The following is a 21,730-nucleotide window of genomic DNA, read 5'->3' on the forward strand; positions in this document are numbered from 1 at the left end:
ATTCAGGTCAATCCTTTTTTTTTTTAGCTTTTTTTTTTTAAGTACTTCCAGAAATACTCTAGAGAAAAACCTTTGCTCTTGAATTTGCAGCTACTTACATGAATAGTGGGTAGGACTCTCACAAACAGCTCTTAGTTGTCCATAGTGGAATTTTTGAATTTATTTACAGCATCGGCTGCTGTGTCAGCGGCAGGAAATAACACAAACACCATACCTGGAAAGAGTTACAATGTCAACATTGGGTGACGTAATTAACGGTAAAAAACTACAAAAACAAAAGAAAAAAATAAACCTCCTCAGTCGTTATTGTCATATGACCAGCTTCGCGAGCGAGTGTTTTTATGCCATTCCTGATTTCTGATTGACAAAAGCGGCGGTTCTACTCTCGCAGGATTGTCTTTCGAATTCCACAAAGTAAAACTCAATGACTTATCTTTGAGTTATCAAAGATAAGTCATTGCTATCTATAAAATGCATTATCTTTCATCCACGGCGTAAACAGATTGATCTCTCCAAAGTTGACATCTATATAAATAACACTCCTGTAACCCGGGTGGAGAAATGTCATTGTATAATTAAATGCAGCCGGTTTGCATGCCACGTAATTCTTAGGCAGTCTCATATGTCACCAGGGAGCAGTAATGGAATTTCAAAGTAAGCATTGCAGTCTGTCAAAACGAAGATAAGCAAGTAAGGCATTAAATATGCAAAAAAAAAGGACCTAGCACTCGGTCTAAATGCTTCATCACACAGAGCTAACCCCGTTTTCTTATAAATTAACAATGGGACAAAATCTTAAACGAGATCAAAGGCAATCAGAACACAGGATTCGCCTTATCTTGCCCACCGGCACTGCCAGCGATATTTAGTAAATAAACCCCTTCGGGCGGCTGGTATGTCGGCTGATAATATCCACGGTTGAGAGCTTGTCCTAAAAATGAGTATTTGGCCGAGAAGCGAAGCCTTGAGGGCAAATATGAAATTTTGAGGACAATCTCTCAGCCAAGGACATTATCAGCCGACATACCAGCAAGTCAGAACAGGGTTTCTTTAACTTATAACCCTCCCATTAATTTCCACATCGCGATTAAAGTGCGCGTAAACAAACAAAAAAAGCCAGTGGTGATCTCATGGCGAATGCGCGTGATTGTTGCAAGCAAGCAAAAAAAAACGAGTTTGGCTTCCTTCCATGTAAATAGGAGAACGGAAAAGTTGAGACTCTTGTGTTGATTATGTGTTTTTTTTGCATGGAAAAAATCGGAGGACAAATATCGACGCGGACGAGGGTTATTGCGTGATAACTGTCCTGTGATTTTGCACCACGTGACGTATAGTAACCAATAAAATCGCGCCAAAATTAGTGGGTGGGTTATAAACTGTAATAATACTTGTGCAAATAGATTCATGCACTAAACTTTAGAATCTAGTACCTCACCATAACTTGGAAACACACTTTTCATCTCACAATATTCCATAGCTGCAAAACAATTACATACAAACTGTTAATTGAAATGAAGAAAGAGGATGAGAACAACCAAAACCAGAAACCGTCCTCAGAAGATTCCAATGCGTAATGAACATTGTAGAAATGCAACTGAGCTTAGTAAGCATATTTGGAACCTGAAAGACCGAAACATTGAGTACAACATTAAATGGCGCAAAGTAAAACGGGCAAGATCTTACTCAAACGTCACCACGAATTATAATTTGTGTTTGTGGGAGAAGTATTTTATTTTGCATTCATTTTATTTTGTGTAAGCCCGAAATGTCAACCTTAAACAACCGAAATGAATTAGCATCGTCCTGTAGACACTCTAGGAAATTTCTGCTAAAAGTGTCATCACATTATTAGCGCGTGCCGCACGTAGCGCGCGCCACACGTTTTTTCAAAACTTTGAATGTAACCGTTTTATTCAAATGACTTTGAATGTAACCGTTTTTCAGGCAGTTGCCTGATGATTGCTCCTGATGGAGCATGAAACTCTGAGTAGCAATTAAATGTCTTGGACCAAATAACCCAATTCGTTACTGATAATATCAGATATATATATATATATATATATATCTGATATTATCTGATATCTGTATGCGAGGGAAACCCTCACCCTGTACCCCCCAAGTAATCGTACTTAAATAGAATAAATGTTTGAAAAGAAAATTTGAGAAGGATTTGAACCCACGTCCCTCCTGTTACTAGTCAGGTGTGATGACCACTACACTATCAGGACAACCATGCTGGCAACACGGCAATCAAAGATGTGATTTACGTGATCGGAGACGTGGTCTCCCGGGAAATTTAACTTTTCAAGGTAACCGGGTAGGGGAAGCCTATAACCCCATATGAAACCCAACTAAGGATCTATTAAAGATACGCGACCGAAGTCAACTTAGCGGATCACAAAGGAGGATCCAATTATGGATACAGGCTAATTTCAATTAAACAAATTCTCTATGCGAGGGAAACCCTGACCCTGTACACCCCAAGTAATCATACTTAAATAGAATAAATGTTTGAAAAGAAAATTTTCCCTGAGCGGGATTTGAACCCACGTCCCTCTGAGATATATTTGCCCACTCATCAGGGGTAAAATCCCCTGATGAGTGGGCAACCACGAAACAGGTCTGTAGGGATGCATATGTAGTTGTTTTTTTTCCGACTAACACGTATTACACCCGCTCTACTATATATATATATATATATATATATATATATATATATATAGTAGAGCGGGTGTAATACGTAGTATATATATATATATATATATATATACTATATATATATATATATATATATAGTATATATATATAGTATATATATATATATATATATATATATATATATATATAAATGTGTGTGCTTATATACTTGCTAAAACATTGATGGCTTGAGCTGTCTTTGGAATCGATCACTACATTTTTATGTTATGTTGCCATCATAAATCTTTAAATATGGGTTTCATTGATTACAAGGAATGAAATTTCTTTTATTAGTATTATAATTATAACTATATCACTTAATAACATGTATAAACATCATTATTTATGAGGATCCATGAATACCGAGGTTGAGGAAAGAATTATACTTGCTACAAATCCAAATACAAACACGGTTAGATAAGTATTTATTAGGTAATAGCATGATTTCTGGTGGTATTTCGCAATAATACTACAAGTGTTATTCCAAACTTGTCCAAAATACCGCATACCACGAAGGGGTGGGTGGTATTTGGCTGAGAATGGCGTCATATTCTCCTATAATCACCTCTGGCGAGGTGATTATAGCGGAATACTGCTTATCTTGACATGCATGAATAAATCAAAACAACTACATTAAATTTTCGCAACACTTTATTTACTTAATTAACAGAATGGTTTCAACAACAAACTGAATTTACCACTGACTTTGAGGCAATGGAGGTCAACGAGATGAAGGAATGTTTGTCAAAATTTTACATCGCAGTCAAGAGGAAAGATGGGACTTTTACAAGAGAAATAGTCCGCTGTTCGTGCGAGTGGCTCTCGATCCTCATCTGAAATCACTGCCTTACAATTGTTGTTCACTGACGCATGACAATGACAAATACAATTTAACACTCCTTTGCTCATTTCTATAATCACCTGAGTAATTATACTACAACAATTATTCGCCTAAGGCTTGTGAAAATTGGTGTATATTTCCCTCAACCTCGTCTTGGGGAATATTCACCAATATTCACTTCGCTTTCGGAGAATAATTGTTAAATAACAGGAGCCTAGAAAATTTTGGTAATTAATGCACAGGAGACCTGTGCATCTGTATTCATAACAATCCTTCCTCTCCTTTCTTTCCTCACTGTGTTGTCATGGTAACCTTGTTATACCATCCATTTTTGCTATAATTTTATACCACAATTACATTGTAATGGTAAATAAGTGTCAACCAATCAAATCTCTGAAATGTCTTGGCTTATATAATTATAATTCAGTGGTAAACTCACCTGCATCAAAAGATAAACTTCACCAAGTGGAAACCTCACATCTTTTCTTAAGGGGGCAAGATGAGTCTGACAGCCTCTCTGATGAGCCAAGTTAAGCTGCCTTGAAGATGGTGGAACAGATTACTTGGACTCAGAACAAATTGATGATACTAAGGAATTTCTTCATTCTGGGGAGGTAGAACTACCACAGCCTTTACCACCAAGAACATGTTAGCAGCATACAGAGATCATTTTGACATGGCTTGTTTATTTTGTATTAGTGTGGCAATACAAGAATTATGTGAGTGACAATGCCATCGAGCAGGTTCTAAAATTCTTACAACAATTATTTTTTTGCATTGGTCACCTGATCAAGGATCATACAGACTTGTGTTTAGTTCTTGCAGCAAATCTGCCAACCACCCTCTACTTAGCGCGAAAGATGTTGAAAGTTGATCGGGACAACTTTATACAGTATGCTGTGTGTCCAAAATGCACAAAGCTTTATCTCATGAATGTCATTGTAGTGAATGATGGTCGCCAAACGTTTGCAAGGACTTGTGAACACGTTGCTTTTCCACGATCAAGACAACCGAGAATTTGTAGTTCCCAACTTGCACGGAAAGTTGTGGTGAGGAATGGTGGTGTCAAGTTTTATGTTGTAAGGACATATTGCTATAAGAGCATCATTGATTCTCTGGAGTCATTACTTAAACGCTCAGGAATGGAGGAGGATTGTGAAAAATGGCGTACAAGAAAAATCAGGGAAGACTTGTATGCAGATGTTTATGATGGAAAATCTGGAAACAGTTTGGCAACTGGAAAGGTAATAAGCCTTTCCTCAATCTGCCTTGATCATTTGGCCAGGTGATAAATGTAGATTTGTTTCAGCCATTCAAGCATCGAAATGATTTTTCAGTTGGAGACATTTACATGGTATTAATGAATTTGCCAAGAGGTTCCCGCTTTAAGAAAGAAAATGTCATTCTTATTGGCGTCATCCCTGCCCTAGACCATGAGCCAAAATCTCTAAATCACGTTCTTGAGCCAGCTGTTAATGAATTGAATGCCCTCTGGAAAGGAGTCAAGGTAAACACTTATCAAAGTCCATCTACTGTTGTGGAAATTCAGGCAGCAGTGTTGTGTTTTGCATCTGACATTCCAGCAGCACGGAAACTTTGTGGATTCCTTGGACACAGTGCAAAGAGAGGCTGCTCTCATTGCTACAAGATCTTTCCAGGTGGTTTTGGAGAACAGAGGAACTACAGTGGTTTTGACGACCGAAATCAGTGGCCAAAAAGATCTTCTGAACAGCACAGAAGAGATGCAAACAGAGTTAAGAACTGTAAATCTAAGTATGCTTCTGATAAAGCAGTATTTATGGATTTTGGCTGTTTAGCTTAAAAAGATACAATGGCATTTTAGGATCTTACCACACAAACAAGAAGACTGTAGAAATACAAATCACGTGGAAGTTTGTGACTTCTGGAACTCTGGCGAATATGCATATAGTTTACCAACACAGTACAGTGATCTCTTCCTGCCCAACTGCAAAGCACAGCTTGAATCCAGAGAGAGACATGAAGAAACCAGTCTATTTCCACCTAATGCTAGCATCTTCTGGTCCTTTATTTGGCAAGGAATCTGTATGGGCAGATTTGACATCAATCTGTTTTGAGAGCATATACAAGCTGGCAAGTCTTGGCCAATCAGAATTGAGTACATTGCTTAAAGTTTACCTCACCTTATATCCGAAAGAGACAGAAGCCTCACTGAAAGTGTCTGTGCTTTACAAGAAGTATAAGTTTTTAAGCATCGGTGGTGAGAGGTATGGTTCAACAGCGGGTTCCAGGCTTTGCCCTTATGCTCGAATAATTGCATCATGGTGTGACAACAGTGGAATTATTAACCCTGGAATGATGAGGCCTGGAATAATTCACTATTTCATTATTCACAGTTTGGAGATCAAGGGACAGCAGAACATTCATGCATTTGCCGTTGTGGACTGGTTGAAGTCATCTGAGCAAGACTTTGGTTATGGTAATCCCCTGTCTGTTTTGTTTGCCAAAGAATTTGAGAATGCTGGACCAGCAGTTTTCTTGCCTGTCCAGAGGATCCACTCAAAGTTTTTATATGCCGATCGACTTTATTGTGGACAAAAGTACATTGTAATGTCTCCCATTTTCTGGAGAATCTTGCTATAATGTTTTATTAAGAATGCTGGGAATACTTAGGAAAGTTAATATGGTCACTCTTTGAGGCTGTTATCTGTCAGTGCAAAAATTTCTAATTTCTTATTTAAAGTTGTTGGCTTTTCAACTTTTGTACTTTCAAGTACAATGTACATGTTCAGTGGCATTTTACTTGTTTGATGTTGTTATGTTACAGGGTGTCTTGTACCTGTTCTCAAATATTATTGTTATGACTTTAATTTTAAGAGGGAAACTGTCGTGGATATTACTTCTGAAATTTAAGAGCCTAAAGGTTTGTTTAAATCAATGGAAAGTTATAAAATGGAATTCCAGTTTTGTTAACATTTCTCTGCAAAAGTACTAAAGCTACAAAAGAATTGATATCATGATAACATCAGGAGCTTTTAAGATCTTATATTTAGAAAGTCAGGCACAGTTTTCAAATTTCTGTCCTAGGAGCTTGAACAGAATAGCTAAAATCTGATAAAGGTTCTCCCACTCCTGAAACATAAACTATTTACTTGATATCTCCCTTCTTGTTTTAGGCACTTTTTACTAAAGTACTCCTATTCAAGTTCAATAAATATCCATGTGACAGCAAGAGTAAAAGATATGCTATAAAATTGTGATGTACAGAGTGAAATGAAATTGCATTGGTAAAAAATGTAACAATCCTATTTTGTTGTGAGTATTTTTTGAAAAATCAGCAGCTGTGTAATACTCAGGTGGATAGGGTTACTGAGGTGTAACATTGTCCCAATGAATTCAAATTTTTTATAGCTGCTAATTTACCACAAAATGACCCACCCACATAAATGGCCTGACTTCCTCAAATAAACCAATCTGTTCCAATAATGACTCTGTCACCCAAATGACGACTGTCCCAAATGAACCAAATAAAATTTGTTTCAATGACCCAATTATCTCTTGTGACCCCATCATCTCTAATGACTCAATCCACACAAACGACCCAAATGTCTCAAATGAACCAATCTGTTGCAATGATACAATTATCTCTAGTGACCCCACAATCTCTAATGAACCAATCCAGGCAAAAGACCGGACTCTTAAATGAGCCAATCTGTTCCAGTGACCCAATTATCTCTAGTAACCCCACCATCCCTAATGAACCAATCCAGGCAAAAGAACCGGACTCTCTCAAATGAACCAATCTGTTCCAGTGACCCAATTATTTCTTGTGAACCAATCCACGCAAATGACCTGATTGCCTCAAATGAACTAATCCGTTCCAATGACTCAATTATCTCTAGTAACCCCACCATCTCTAATGAAGCAATCCACGCAAATGACCCGACTGTCTCAAATAAACTAATTCGTTCCAGTGACTCAGTTATCTCTAGTGACCCAACGATCTCTAATGACCCAATCCATGGAATGAACCGACTGCCTCAAATGAACCAATCTGTTCGAAAGACTCAAGTATCCGGCCAGCGACCCCATCATCAAATGAACCAATCAATGAAACCATAGTTCCCTAGAATTGTTTATTATCTTTTGTTTTTGTGAAAACACACTTAAAATTGGGAGCACTCAAGTTTGAATTTTTGTTTTAAAAACAAGAAAATCTCTGCATTCTGGGTCGAGACTGATCTGTACAGCTTATTCTGTGTGTATGGGGAGAAGAAGAGCAAAAAAGAGAAACCTACATGGAGATCTCCTCATAGTTCATCAAAAAGGCAATTTCCACTTGGTGAATTGTCAAGAGAAAAAGCCAAGCATTACTGTTACTGTAGTTTTCCTAACTCTGAAAACAATGAAAAGTGCTACTATTGTGGTCATCCATTCATGGCTGAAGTGTCAAAGTCAGTTAAGGAGAGAAGGCCCACAAATGACTGCCTGAAATATTTGTCATGAGGTATGTGGAGAAACCTTGGGTTACAATGTTTACAGTTTCAGATAATTTGGTTATATTTTCCTCAACTCTAGATGCTAAAGAGAAATATAAAGCATAACATAAATATCAGTGATTTTACACATGCTCGTATTTATTTTGTCTCACAACTGGGCCACTGTGTCCTTTTCTATTGCTCATAGCCATAGAGTTCAGTTTCAGTGCTTTCAATAGTGGTTTGCTTAGTTTTTTTATTTCCAAAAATGGCGAGACAAAACGCGGAGGCAAAACATCCAGAGGCTATATGTAACATGAACATTAAATCACTATGAATTGCTTGATTGAATAAGAATATTTAATATCTACTTTACAAATGTGGTGTCTAAAACTTGGGTAAGACTGATGTGTTGAGCCATTTAATTATTTTGTGTTTGTAGAGGTAACATCATTTCCATCTCACAGCAACAATTTCAGGTTTGGCCAAAGGGAGTGGGACTCTGTATTTTGATTAAAGTATATATATTGGTATCTCGGGATAAAAGTGGGAGATATTGATACCAAAATAAAAACAATTTAAATGCATTCTGAATACAAAAAAAATCCTCCAATTACCTTTGTAAACAAGAAAACAAAATGTGACGACAGAGCTCACCATTATCCCAATTCCCTGGGCCTGAATGTTTTTTGTTTAAAATAAATTCAACAAGCATGCATGTCATTGAAGATGCATACTTCTTTCCTTACATTATCAGTAGTATTTGTAATTGTGATGATCATTTCAATTGTATAAACTAAAAACAACAGTTAAACAGTTTCAATTGTTACTGTCGAAATAAACAAGTGACTTTCTGTATTTATTGCTGGCTAATTCCAAACGAATTCCAATAGCCATAGTTGTCGATTCCACTTGCAAACACTCTGCAGCTTTTTCATTGAAGGTCATCACTCCTTTTTTGTCTTCGCTAACAATTAGCTTTGCTTGTTCCTTTCATTCACCAAGCTGCTTGATAAATCCATCACTCTTAAAGCCTTCAAATCGGTCAAATAAAAGGTAGAACCTTCTCAGACTCAAAAAGGTAATTATCACAGAAAGTGGTTTAATTTCTCCTCTACTTCCAAACCATACCTTGTTCGTCCAAGAATCTCTTTACGCAAAAGTTTAAAAACCTCTCGTGTCATAGGGAGATCGAAGACGACCATCCACGGGTGCAACTGCTCATTCGATGAGAAAGCCAGTGATCAATTGCACATTTCGCTGGAATCATCCAACGCTGTACCATTGGATATAGTTAAGTTTACCAATTTCATACCTCGGTCTCTCGAATCCCTCCAAAGTTTTCCTTCCTAACTGGCTCAGCAACATGGTTTAGTCCATTAAACGTGATATCTAGATCCCTGAATTTATTCCCATCCACAGTTCTCTGTTGCAATGCCGATTTGTTATTCTTAAGTGCTTTTTTTACTAAGGATATTAGTTCTTCATCACATGCCATTAGAGACAGCGCGTCACCCAAGCCGAAAATAGACTGGACACTGTAAAGTACTTGAAAGGGGAAGTCTGGTTTCGATAAACAAAAGCGCCTGTCGTCTAGTGCGGCTTCGTAAGGTGAACATCAGTGCTAAACGAACGCTATTTTGAATTTAGATATCGGTTTATGTTTTGTTTAAAAAAGCCGCTCCTGTTTACAAATAAGTGGCACGCGATTGTTTCACGAGAACTCGTCGTAAAATGTAGTTTGCCTTGAGAAAAACATGGAATCCAGCGCTCTAAGAATATTTAAAGTAAGTCAGGAACACACTTGCTCACTTTCCTTACAATATTAACAACAACAACTAATAGACAAACAAATCAAATAAATCAATAAGATCTGTCCTTTTAAGTACTCCGTATCAATTATTTCTACGCACCACCTTTCTATGCATTTTTGGGTGCATCTTGAAAAAGTCAATGAAGTATTGAAATCTGAATGTATTTAAAAAAAATTCGTTTTAAGGAGGCAATCGTTTCAAACTGACAAAATTTTTTTTGTACACTACACAAGTAATGCTTTTGAATCAATGTTAATTACACCTTGTGTAGTTCTTATCAACATACCGAATTCTACTTCACTTGACTTTGTGAAAAGCAAACTGACCTCTGCCAGATGAGATTGTTAATTTCTGTTTGATTTGAAATATTTCTTTCCCTGCTCAATATTGCGAAGCACATTCGAGCATATCCAAAGTTAAAAAGTAGTAAAAAAATATTTCACATTATTATTACTATTGTTATTACTATTATCAGTATTATTACTATTATTATTATTATTATTATTATTATTATTATTACAACCCTCTGGCCTCATTTTAGAACAAAAACTCTATTGAATATAACTTTCACATTGTAGAGAGGCTAGGAAGGCTTTTAGAACTAAACCAAAGTACTTTAATTCCAATTTGACCTTGTTATGAAACAGGTCTATTGCATTGCAATATCATTATGTAATCAAGAGTGTTTAAATGTATATCAAGAGTATTAATTGGTTATGCACTTTACTTGGCAAATAATTCATGGGTGTATGATGGCAAAAAAGGGAGAGAAATAACTGAGAAATGATGCTTGTCAAGACTGTGAGGAACTTAACATCTCAGGTAGCTGTGCTTCTTGTAGGTATCACAGACCCTTAATATTAATGTCAACTGGGCAATCAGCTTCTTATTTACTTGTTGTTACATTAAGTTATGTTAGAACAAGAAACATAACCTTGACAGAGCTCAACAACATCGCAACCTGTGGTGTCGCGAAAGTGACTAGATTTTACACAGTGGCAATTAACTTTTTGTGCTCAGTCACCAGCTGGCCACTAAGATTTTTTACATTTGTATTTTAAATTTCCTTAGATCCCTAGTGAGTTTCTCATTTGAAGTTGGAAAACTTGCTAGAAAATTTTTGGGGACTGGAAAATTGATGCTCGAAACCAAATCTAAAAAATTTAGTAGCCACCTGGCCTCAAAGTTTATTTTGAAAGTCAAGCCCTGTCTAGTCTGAGTGACTAATTTGGGCCATACACAAGGTATGCTAATGCAAATTAACAGAATAAGAGCTTCTTCAAGAGCGACACATACAACACACGTAGTTAGCTTTGTCTTCAACATAGTCACAAAATGTATGTACCCACACTGCACAGTTATTGCACTCCACCCAGTCAACTAAGCCTCCGTCACTGCCAGGGCCATCTTCCTAAAAGCAGAAAGCGCATACCTCTGGATCAACTTTATTTAATTTCTCTAATATAGATTGAGAAATTACAGGTTTTTTCTTTTGGAGTTTTCATTTTTTTTTTTTTTTTTTTTTGCGTGGAAAAGAAACGCTGTTGTTTCTCTGCAATCTTATTTAAAGGGTAGATTTTAGTTTTTAGATATTGATGATCTTTGCCAACCACAGCAAGCCCTCTTACCACTGATACTGCGGAAGGAACGTGATGGAGAGCTGCGTGAATGGCTTTCAACCGATTTATTGTCTCAAAATCCTTTTTTTCTCGCTATTGATGATGAAAACAAAAAAACCTCTGAAATAGTACTATAATGTACTCCTTAAATGGTCTGTATTGGCTCTAGTGTCAATTCAAATTTTGCAGATCATCGAGGTTTTGAACGTTATGAGCCCTGATCCCTGCTTTAATTTACCGGCGCATTGCTCTATCTTTTCAGCTATCAAGCCAACTGGGATCTGGAAATTTAAGTGAGTTCTCAAATATAGTCCCGTAGATGATGTTTCAGTAAGTGAAAGCGTTTCATCAATCCCGCAATAGTAATTTCCGGTCACGACAGGATTATCTGCAAATATTTTTTCAGCCTTTGTGAACCTTTTTTGGAATTAAAGTGAAGTTGGTTTGTCTCCTTTCAAGAGCTAATATGTAGCTCCAAATGGAAAAAAAAATTACTCACCGTAATTATGTAGAGGATCGTCGAAGGATTTATCCCACATCATGTCTTGAAATGAATCAATAGTTGTTGCGGATATCTCACGCTTAGTTTTTGGCTGATGAAAGCCTTTCGCAAACCACTCCATCTCCGCCTTGAAGGCGTGGGGCATTTGTCTTCAGCGAATTGCATTTGAAGGATTCATTTCCGTTAGATCAACAGTGAAAAAGTCAGGATCATTCAAGGGTATCGAACCGCTTTGTTTTATTCAGGAATTTCAATTTCCCGCAATTTGGCTTTAACAAACAGGCGCACTTATACGGTGACTAGGTACCAACTCCCTCTGAGTTATTTCTTAGTCTCCAGTCTATTCTCGGCTCGGGTGACGCGCTGTCTCTAATGGCATGTTTCTTCATCGGTGGGCTCAGAAAAATCCGCCATCTTAGATTTAGGTAAAGTTTGCCCCAGGTTACGCGCGGCCAATGACTCAAAATAACCCAACCAGCGCAAATGACCCAACAAGTTCCAGTTATCCAGTCCCCTTAAGACACCTATGGCCAACCGCCTCAAATGACTCAGTTGGCCAAGTTGTCCAAGCTATCTCAAATTATTCTACCAGGTCATGCGTATCAGAAGCCGAAGTTACTAATTCATGTACAAACTTTCTAACGATAGTTGTTCCGAAAAACCCTTATTTATTCAATTTCATCAATATCTAAGTGGATTTTCTTGCCGTCTAAATTTCGTCAAAATAGTAAAAATCATGCCCAAAATCATGATCGGTTTGTTTTCCGTCATTGCAAAGATTCAACAAGGATACTAAGAATCCGTTTGCAGAAACATAACGGAAACAAAAAGCAGCGGAAACGTCCTGGCTTAAATATGACGGAAACATTGCTTGGCATTTCCGTTCCGGAAACATGACAGAAACTTGATAGAATCGCCAAGCTTGGTACAACATGTTTCCGCAAGACGTAAATATAGCGGAAATATGAAGCCCTGTGTTTCCTTCACATTTACGAAATACGGAAACGTGGGATTTCGTCCTGTGATCACTTTTTGGGAGGCGGTGCTTTATTAATGGGGTATAAACATTTCAACAACAAATAGATACCAGTTAAACGAACTAACAAGCGCGGCAAGATGCGTTGCCTTACGATGTTCATAGCTCTTTGTGTCTTTGGAGCATGTCAAGTTCTGGTGCAAGGTATATGAGCTCAAGAACTAACTCTCAGTTCGTCAAGCTTTTCGTATGTTGCATTTTGAATTGATGACAGCTGAAATTTGCTTTAATAATATACCTGTGTTAGATGTGGATCCTATTGTTTCCAACTCATTCCCTCAGTATATTCGTTTTATATTGTATTATTTTCTAAGTATAACCTACCGATGTTAAAGATAGACAAGAGATTAGTTTAGCTGCTGTAAAATAAGAACGACAAAAAAAAAAGAGTGTTTTAGTAGGTATCTACGATATCACTACATAGTCAGTGTATTATTCATGTTGTCATTAGTCTCGAGCGGTCCACAAAGCTCGATGAAAGCCGGAAAAGAATTCGCAGGAAAGTTTAAAAAGGAGTTTCACTTAGTAAACAAGAGATAAGTAATTGCATGGATTTGCAAAACTTCCCCTCAGGAAATAGAATGGATCAATATCAATAACTAGGCGCAGTTAAATCAAGTTCGCAGTTAAATCAAGTTCTCGAAACCACCCTTCCTAAAGGGAAAGGGACTCTATCATGATGAGGGCTTTAAATCATAGCCTCGTTAAGCTAAGAAATGTTTCAAGACAGGAAAATTCTACATACTTTGAGTTTTTACCGACAAGTAACATGCAAGGGATTATAGACAGTATTTTATAATCTCTTTTAACATGCCATCATGTCATTGCGAGAGCTTTGGTTTCAGACAAGAATTAATAAAACTCACAGCTCTTCAAAAGTTGCTTAAAATCGTAAATTTGACCATAATTATCATGAAATTTCCATAGAAAAAAAGGTTGCAACGGAAACTAAATTTGAGACCCTTGCTTGCTTCACAAATTTTTATTTACGAATGAAAGAGTTGTTTGCAAAGTGCTTAAAACGTTCTCTCGTTGTTTTTTCGGCGAAAGTAGCAAAAAGTAAAAAGTCATAAGTCACGCATTAATAGCGAAACATTTTTGGCACACAACGAACCAAATTATTAGTTCAAACTGAACACGTCAATTTTAAAGTTTGGTTAATAAAGTTTACAAAAGCTGGGTATTTGTTTTGTCATACACTGCGTATCAGCGTGCGTAGCAGAGGGAAAACTGAAGATTTTCCGGCTAGGTTTGTAACAAGCAAGTACAAATTCTGTTTGGGCAACGTCTAACAGTGATTTATCTGCTCTTAACATGCGTAGGTTCTTTAATCAGAAAAAGAGATAGCCCTTGTTTTTCAAAACCATGCCTGAATGGAGGCGAATGCCGGGTACTTGGAGTTGGCTCAAGTTACCGCTGTCTGTGCCCTGAAGGTTTCCGCGGAAATCATTGCCAAGAAGGTAAACATTATCAAATTATACATTTCTCTTAATAAAGAGACACCAGGCGAGTGTAGTTTGCCTTTCGCATCGGACAGTTTTATATTTTCAAATTTTTATCACCATTTCTTCCTTTGTGATCCGAGTTCAGAGTATGAAAAGAGTCATTTGGAACTGATGGAGTTAAATTAAAATCGATTCAAGAAAAATTACCTTTTATCACCTGTTTCGAAGAATATTCTTTTGTTTCTAAACAAAACTACATATTCCTCGAATAAGTGCTGCATCAAGGTATTAAAATGTGCCCTTATTCCAGGCAGCTGTTTTTTTTTTTTATCTTTCATGTAGTTACATCACTTTTTGGGGGCGGCCCTTAACTAATAGGGTATAAACGTTTTAAACATGAAGGCGCGCTGGAAATGGAGAGGTCCCTTAGGTGCCTGGTAGATGAAAAAAGGGAGGTAATGAGATGTTTACTTTTACCAGCATGGTTAGGTGTTCCCAGGGAAGACTTCCTTATATAGCGCGGCTTCGTGTTTAAGCTGGGCATTTGTTTTGTCCTACAGTGCGTAACAGCGTGCGTAACTGCGGAAACTGACTGAAGATTTTTCAGCCAGATTTGTAACAAGCAAGTACAAATTATGTTTGAGCAACATCTAACAGTGATTTATCTGGTCTTAACATGTGTAGGTTCTTTAATCAGAAAAAGAGATAGCCCTTGTTTCTCAAAACCATGCCTGAATGGAGGCGAATGCCGAGTCCTTGGGGAGGGCTCAAGTTACCGCTGTCTGTGCCCTGAAGGTTTCCGCGGAAAGCATTGCCAAGAAGGTAAACATTATCAAATTATACATGTCTCTCACTAAAGGGACACCAGACGAGTGGAGTTTGCCTTTCGCATCGGACAGTTTTATATTTTCAAATTTTTATCACCATTTCTCCCTTTCCTGGATCCGAGTTCAGAGTAAGAAAAGAGTCATTTCGAACTGATGGAATTAAATTAAAATCGATTCAAGAAAAATTACTTTTTATCACCTGTTTCGAAGAATATTCTTTTGTTTCTAAACAAAACTACATATTCCTCGAATAAGTGCTGCATCAAGGTATTAAAATGCGCCCTTATTCTAGGCAGCTGTTTTTTTTTTATCGTTCATTTTAGTCAAATCACTTAATTAATAGGGTATAAACATTACAGCAACTAATAGATACCAGTTAAACGAACTAACATGATAGATAAATAGATAGACAGATAGTTTATATGTAAGAACCTTGCAGCCACTGAGCTGAATTGTGTATTTACAATAAAGTATAAAATAGAGCTTATAATAGTAATATGATAGTATTAAAGCCCTAAATAAATAATAATGTCCTATAAATATGATGAAAGCTTGAACTGTTAAAGTATATACAACGGCATCGATCTCATTTGCAAACCTCACCGAGCACTAAAATTCGTTGTTAATACATAATCTTACTAAAAAACTATTTTTGAAACGCTCGGTCCTACATTTGGGAATCGCAAACCGCCTTTTGCACCGGAGATTATAACTCGACGGCCCTGACGATTGAAGCATTTTATGTAAGCGATGGGCCGGGTCACTAGCAATCGAGAGGAAGGTTTTTGCCTTACGATGTTAATAGCTCTTTGTGTCTTTGGAGCATGTCAAGTTCTGGTGCAAGGTATATGGGCTTAAGAAATAACTCTCAGTTCGTAGAGATTTTCTTATGTTGCACTTGAATTGACGACAGCTGAAATTTGCTTAATACTATATCTATCTTAGATGTGGATCCTATTGTTTCGAACTCATTCCCTCAGTATATTCGTTTTATATTGCATTATTTTCTAAGTATAACCTACCGATGTTAAAGATAGACAAGAGATTAGTTTAGCTGCTGTGAAAAAAGAACGAGGAAAAAAACGAGTCTACGATATCACGTGCACAGTCAATGTAGTATATATGTTGTCATTAGTCTCGAGCGGTCCATAAGACTCAAGGAAAGAAAAGAATTCACGAAAAAGGTTAAAAAAGCAGTTTCACTTAGTAACCAAGAGATAACTAATTGCATGGATTTGCAAAACCTCCCCTCAGGAAATATAATGAGGCAATATCAATAACCAGGCGCAGTTAGATCAAGTTCTCGAAACCATCTCTCCTAAAGGGACGGGGGCTTTATCCTAATAAAGGCTTTAAATCATACCCTTGTTAAGCTAAGATGTTTCAAGAGAGGAAAATTCTACATACTTTGAATCTATACCGACAAGTAACATGTAAGAGATTATAGACTGCAATTTATAATCTCTTTTAACGTGCCATCCTGTCGTTGCCAGAGCTTGGATTTCAGACAGGTAGTAATAAACTCGTACTTCTTTACAGTTGCTTAATATCGCCAATTTGACCATAATTATCATTAAATTTTAATAGAATAAAAGCTGCCACGGAATCTAAAGCCATTTTGAGACCCTTGCTTGCTTCAGAAATTTTTGTTTGCGAATGAAAGAGTTGTTTGAAAAGTGCTTAAAATGTTCTCTCGTTGTTTTTTTCGGCGAAAGTAGCAAAGTGTAAATAGTCATAAGTCACGAATTAAAAACGAACAATTTTTTTGCACTCAGTGAACCAAATTATTAGTTCGAACTGAACATATCAATTTTAAAGTTTCGCTAAAAAAGGTCCGCAAAAGCTGGGTATTTGTTTTGTCATCTGAGTGCGTAACAGCGTGCGTAACAGCGGCGGAAACTGAGTGAAGATTTTCCAGGTAGATTTGTAAGAAGCAAGTACATATTAAATTATGTTTGAGCAACATGTTACAGTGATTAATCTGGTCTTAACATGTGTAGGTTCTTTAATCAGAAAAAGAGATAGCCCTTGTTTTTCAAAACCATACCTGAATGGAGGCGAATGCCGAGTCCTTAGGGAGGGCTCAAGTTACCGCTGTCTGTGCCCCGAAGGTTTCCAAGGAGAGCATTGCGAAAAAGGTAAACACTATCAAATCATACGTGTCTCTTTTACTAAAGAGACACAACGAGCAGAGACAAGTCAAGAATAAAGGGTTTTATGGTGTGAAATTGAGCTATTTTCCTACTGTTTTCCAGTAACAATAGGCTTTGTTTGTTAGTAGTCTCGTTTGAGTATCAAAGTTAAGGGAAGGACATTTTGCATAACGATTCAGTTAATGTAACATTTAGTGACAGATGTAGAACAAGACTTGGTTTCTTGGGTCGTGTGACTTCTTCTTAACTTTGATTTATTAATGCAGGAACGGGAATGGTAACTTGCAAAGATAGTGACGGGGTCCAATGTCCGATTTGGGCTGACAAAGGCGATTGCGAAAGTAATCCGTTCTGAATGAAAGTAAAATGTCAGAAAAGCTGTAACACTTGTGGTAATTACCTTTTACGTTCTGGCACGAGTAACAGGGGCGACATAAGTTAGTAGAAGTTTGATGACTTCTGAAACATTTGTGGCCATAGCATCCTGGGGTCAAGTCAAAAAAACACATTACGACAACGTAGAAAAAACATATATGATAGGTTGTAAATTTCCCTTCTTTGCGAATATAGAATATTGTGACAGTAGAAAACCAACTCTCAGCTACGTTTTCGGGATTACTTTTGACAGGACAAAAACTGATATACGAGGGCAAAATGATGTCTCTTATTTTCATTTTATACACTACCGAGCAGAACAATTGAAGAAAAAAAAAAAAAAGAATAGAGGAAAAGTAAAAGGAAAGCAAACAGACAACGCAAGCAAACAAACAACTGCACAAGTAAATTTCCATGGAAGTGCTAAGGGCTTTGGAAACGAACTTGGGACAGAGTTAAGGGAAGTTTCCTTTAATCTTGTGACCTCCTTGTTTTAGCGTCGTTAGCGTTGTTTTTTATTCATTGTCTTTGATATGTGTAAACCCCCCTTTTTTTTTCTCGGCAGAGTGTGCAGACTCGGACATAAACTGTCACGCATGGGCTAAACAAGGGGAATGCTCTAAAAATCCGCTATACATGAAGCTAAACTGTAAACTGAGCTGTGAACAGTGCCACAAGCCGCTGATAGAGGTAAGGCCGGCCAGGATGATAGTTTGTTTGATTCAGCCAGTAGTTTTAATGATGAATTTTGTTCACTGAATAGAGGTTTGCTATAGTAATAACTTACAAAAAAGTATCTAAGAATGATTTATTGCCCGCTGTTTGAAGCACTGTCTTCATGAACCTATTACCAAGAACAGATAACGTTCAACAAAAAATCCGGAACAGGTTAGGGTTTAAAAGAGTTTGACTAATGGTCGTGGGTCGTGGGTACAAGTCGTGGGTCGTGGGTGTGGGTGTGGGTAAAAGTCGTGGGTGTGATTAATACTTAATAATAAAAATAACCATTTAAAATATTAAATATAATAATACATAATACATAAATTTTATACAACCCTGTCATTCATTAATTTAACTGTTCTTTCTTCTAGTTATTTTATTTTGTTTATTCAACTTACCCTACTTTACGTCTATTTTTATCTGTTATCTCACTGTCAATGAAATTAGTTTCAGTTTCGTGACGCATTCCGAGCTCTCGTTTGATAACAAAGGGAAGAGAGATAAATCTTATAATTACATACTGTGTACACGTTTTTCGAGCTGTGCGGTCTGCAGTCTGCGGTCTGCAGTCTGCGGTCTGCAGTCTGCGGTCTACTTTCTGCGTTTTCGAGGTCTGTGTTAACGAGACACCTGAGTTGCTTTGTACGATTGTACCAAAAATGATTTCATATAGTAGAAGTACTATAACGTTAAAATTGCGACAGCGCTCGTGAATTCTATATTTGCGGCTAAAGTCAGGGGCCAAGGAACAGAAATTCCGAGATCTCGTCTGACAACATAAATGACAAAAGAATGATAGATAAATCTGGTAATTACACACTGTATACACAAAGGAAAACTGATTGTGCACAAGTCGACTGACTCAAAAGGTACACACATAACCTCTGCCAGACTGGTAACTCGACAGTGGAGGATCGTAAACGCGATATTAGCTGTAGTCACACTACAGGGCTTTGTCCAAGGGAAACTTGACTTGTTGACAGTTTCCCTAGGGAAACTCAAATTTGCAAGTGTGACCGATTTTTCCCTAAGTAAATTACCTCGGGAAAGTTTTATCGTCAGGGGCTTGAAAACCGCAAGAGAACAAAAGAATTTCCTATGGATTTCCCTTGACAACTACCCTAACTACCTGAGGTGCTTACCAATACTTGGCTGTGTAGCCGCGCGATACGGTTCCAGTCGAGGCCCACAAGTTGACCCTTGCTCACCATAGAGTCTCCAGTAGCTCTGTGGTTAGAGCATCCGACTAGTTTACGGAGGGTCGTGTGTTCAAGTCCCATCTGGGGCTCGGATTTTTTCTATCACACTAAAAATTGTTTCATCTTTACATGCTCACTTTGGAGGTTGGTTGGCCGCATCTTGATATCCCTTAATGTGACAGCGTAATGCTGTTAGTGAATTTTCACAGGTGCTTACCAATACTTGACTGTGTAGCCGCGCGATGCGGTTCCAGTCGAGGCCCATAAGTTGACCCTTGCTCACCATAGAGTCTCCAGTAGCTCAGTGGTTAGAGCATCCGACTAGTTTACGGAGGGTCGTGGGTTCAAGTCCCATCTGGGGCTCGGATTTTTTCTATCACACTAAAAATTGTTTCATAACTACCCTAAAAAGCAGAAAAAGGGAGAAATCAAGTTTCAGAGTAGCCGACCAATGAACGTTCGTCGGCGATCGCGCTGGTGACGGATCTGGAAATATCGTGTTGTGAAACTAATTTAATGTAATTACAAGATTTATCTCTCTTCCCGTCGCGAAACTGAAACTAATTTCATTGACAGTGAGATAACAGATAAAAAAAGACGTAAAGTAGGGTAAATTGAATAAACAAAATAAAATAACTAGAAGAAAGAACAGTTGAATTAATGAATGACAGGGTTGTATAAAATTTATGTATTATTATATTTAATATTTTAAATGGTTATTTTTACTATTAAGTATTAACCACACCCACGACTTTTATCCACACCCACACCCACACCCACGACCCACGACTTGTACCCACGACTTGTACCCACGACCCACGACCCACGACTCATGACCATTAGTCAAACTCGGGTTTAAAATTTCCACACTAAATAGGTAACCAAACACTTAACTCGTTCATTTGTGATAATCTCCCTCGTGAGATATCCAAATGGGTTGCTCTGTTTTGCTCCAAAATGTTTGGGAATCCTCGCCAATATTTTCCTTGTATTTCTGTTGTTTAAGTTCGTTTTGAGCTATGCGATGCTGTATGAAACGAGGTGAAAGGCATCACAATAAAAGCTGATCTGAGCAAGCGTTCGTTAAATATTCCAGAGAGAAGGATTATGGCAACACTTTTCACAAAGTAATCTTCACCAACTAATCCCTAATAACCTTAGAATAACCTAATAACCCTAATAATCCTAATAACCTAATATCCCTAATAACCTTATGAACTGACGAAACATCTGGGTTGCCATTCGATTAAAAGTATTAGCGTGCACTAGGATGATATCAAGAAGTCAATATTAGCTTGTCGAACATCAGTTAACAAAATATGACTTTTGTAGTGTCATTTGCGGATTCTACTAATTCCAATTCAGTCATAGTTATGTATTACAATTATAATTGTGTCAATATCAAACTCAGTTTATCACTGTCAGATTCTTCGCACATGTTACACGCGGACCCACGTGAAATGACACGTGTTTTAGCGATTCATTATGTAATGTTTTGTTTGTACACTGGACCTTTGATCTAATCGATTGACATTTGAAAGTAATTGCTGTACATTAACTTGATCAGTGTTTTTAGCGAGACAAGACATTCGTCGACATCGACATCTAGGTTAGGTTGTACTGTAAATAGGCACAAATCAGATTAAATCAAATTTATTACAGCATACGACTCGAAGTTTATTATAATCACTTCCATGTTGTCTCTTTATTGATAGGCTTGATGTGACAGAGGAAAAAGAAAAGACTTCAGCGGCAAACGTTTTCACAATAGAGGCAAAAATATACATATTTGTACACTCATCAATAAAGTTGATCGTTCTCGCGCATCAGAGTGCGTGTCCTCTTTTTTGTTTGTTTGTTTTTTTGTTTGTGTGTCCTCTTTTTTGTTTGTTTGTTTTTTTTTTTTTAATTTATAAACAATTCTTATTCCATTGTGTTAATGGAAGTGCGACGGGGTTACATACGGCCCTAGAAACCTGTAATTTTTTTCAGCAGTTCAATTTAAAACCAACCCGGCTTAAACATATTATTCATTAAGTGAGCAG

General features: G+C 37.4%; 1 protein-coding gene and 1 pseudogene across 1 annotated transcript; both read left to right on the forward strand.

The window, feature by feature from the left end:
* The first annotated feature begins 3,901 nt into the window (after window positions 1-3,901).
* On the forward strand, window positions 3,902-6,749 carry LOC148739710 (uncharacterized; annotated as a pseudogene).
* Window positions 6,750-17,265: 10,516 nt separating this feature from the next.
* LOC148739711 (uncharacterized) lies at window positions 17,266-21,511 on the forward strand. The gene is made up of 4 exons (XM_088750121.1): window positions 17,266-17,376; window positions 17,658-17,783; window positions 18,332-18,456; window positions 21,401-21,511. The coding sequence occupies exons 2-4, from the start codon at window positions 17,747-17,749 to the stop codon at window positions 21,404-21,406; spliced, it is 168 nt and encodes a 55-aa protein (XP_088606247.1). The 5' UTR covers window positions 17,266-17,376; window positions 17,658-17,746; the 3' UTR covers window positions 21,407-21,511.
* Window positions 21,512-21,730: the final 219 nt, after the last annotated feature.

Source organism: Stylophora pistillata, chromosome 2 (assembly GCF_964205215.1).
Source record: "Stylophora pistillata chromosome 2, jaStyPist1.2, whole genome shotgun sequence".
Lineage (NCBI taxonomy): Eukaryota > Metazoa > Cnidaria > Anthozoa > Scleractinia > Pocilloporidae > Stylophora > Stylophora pistillata.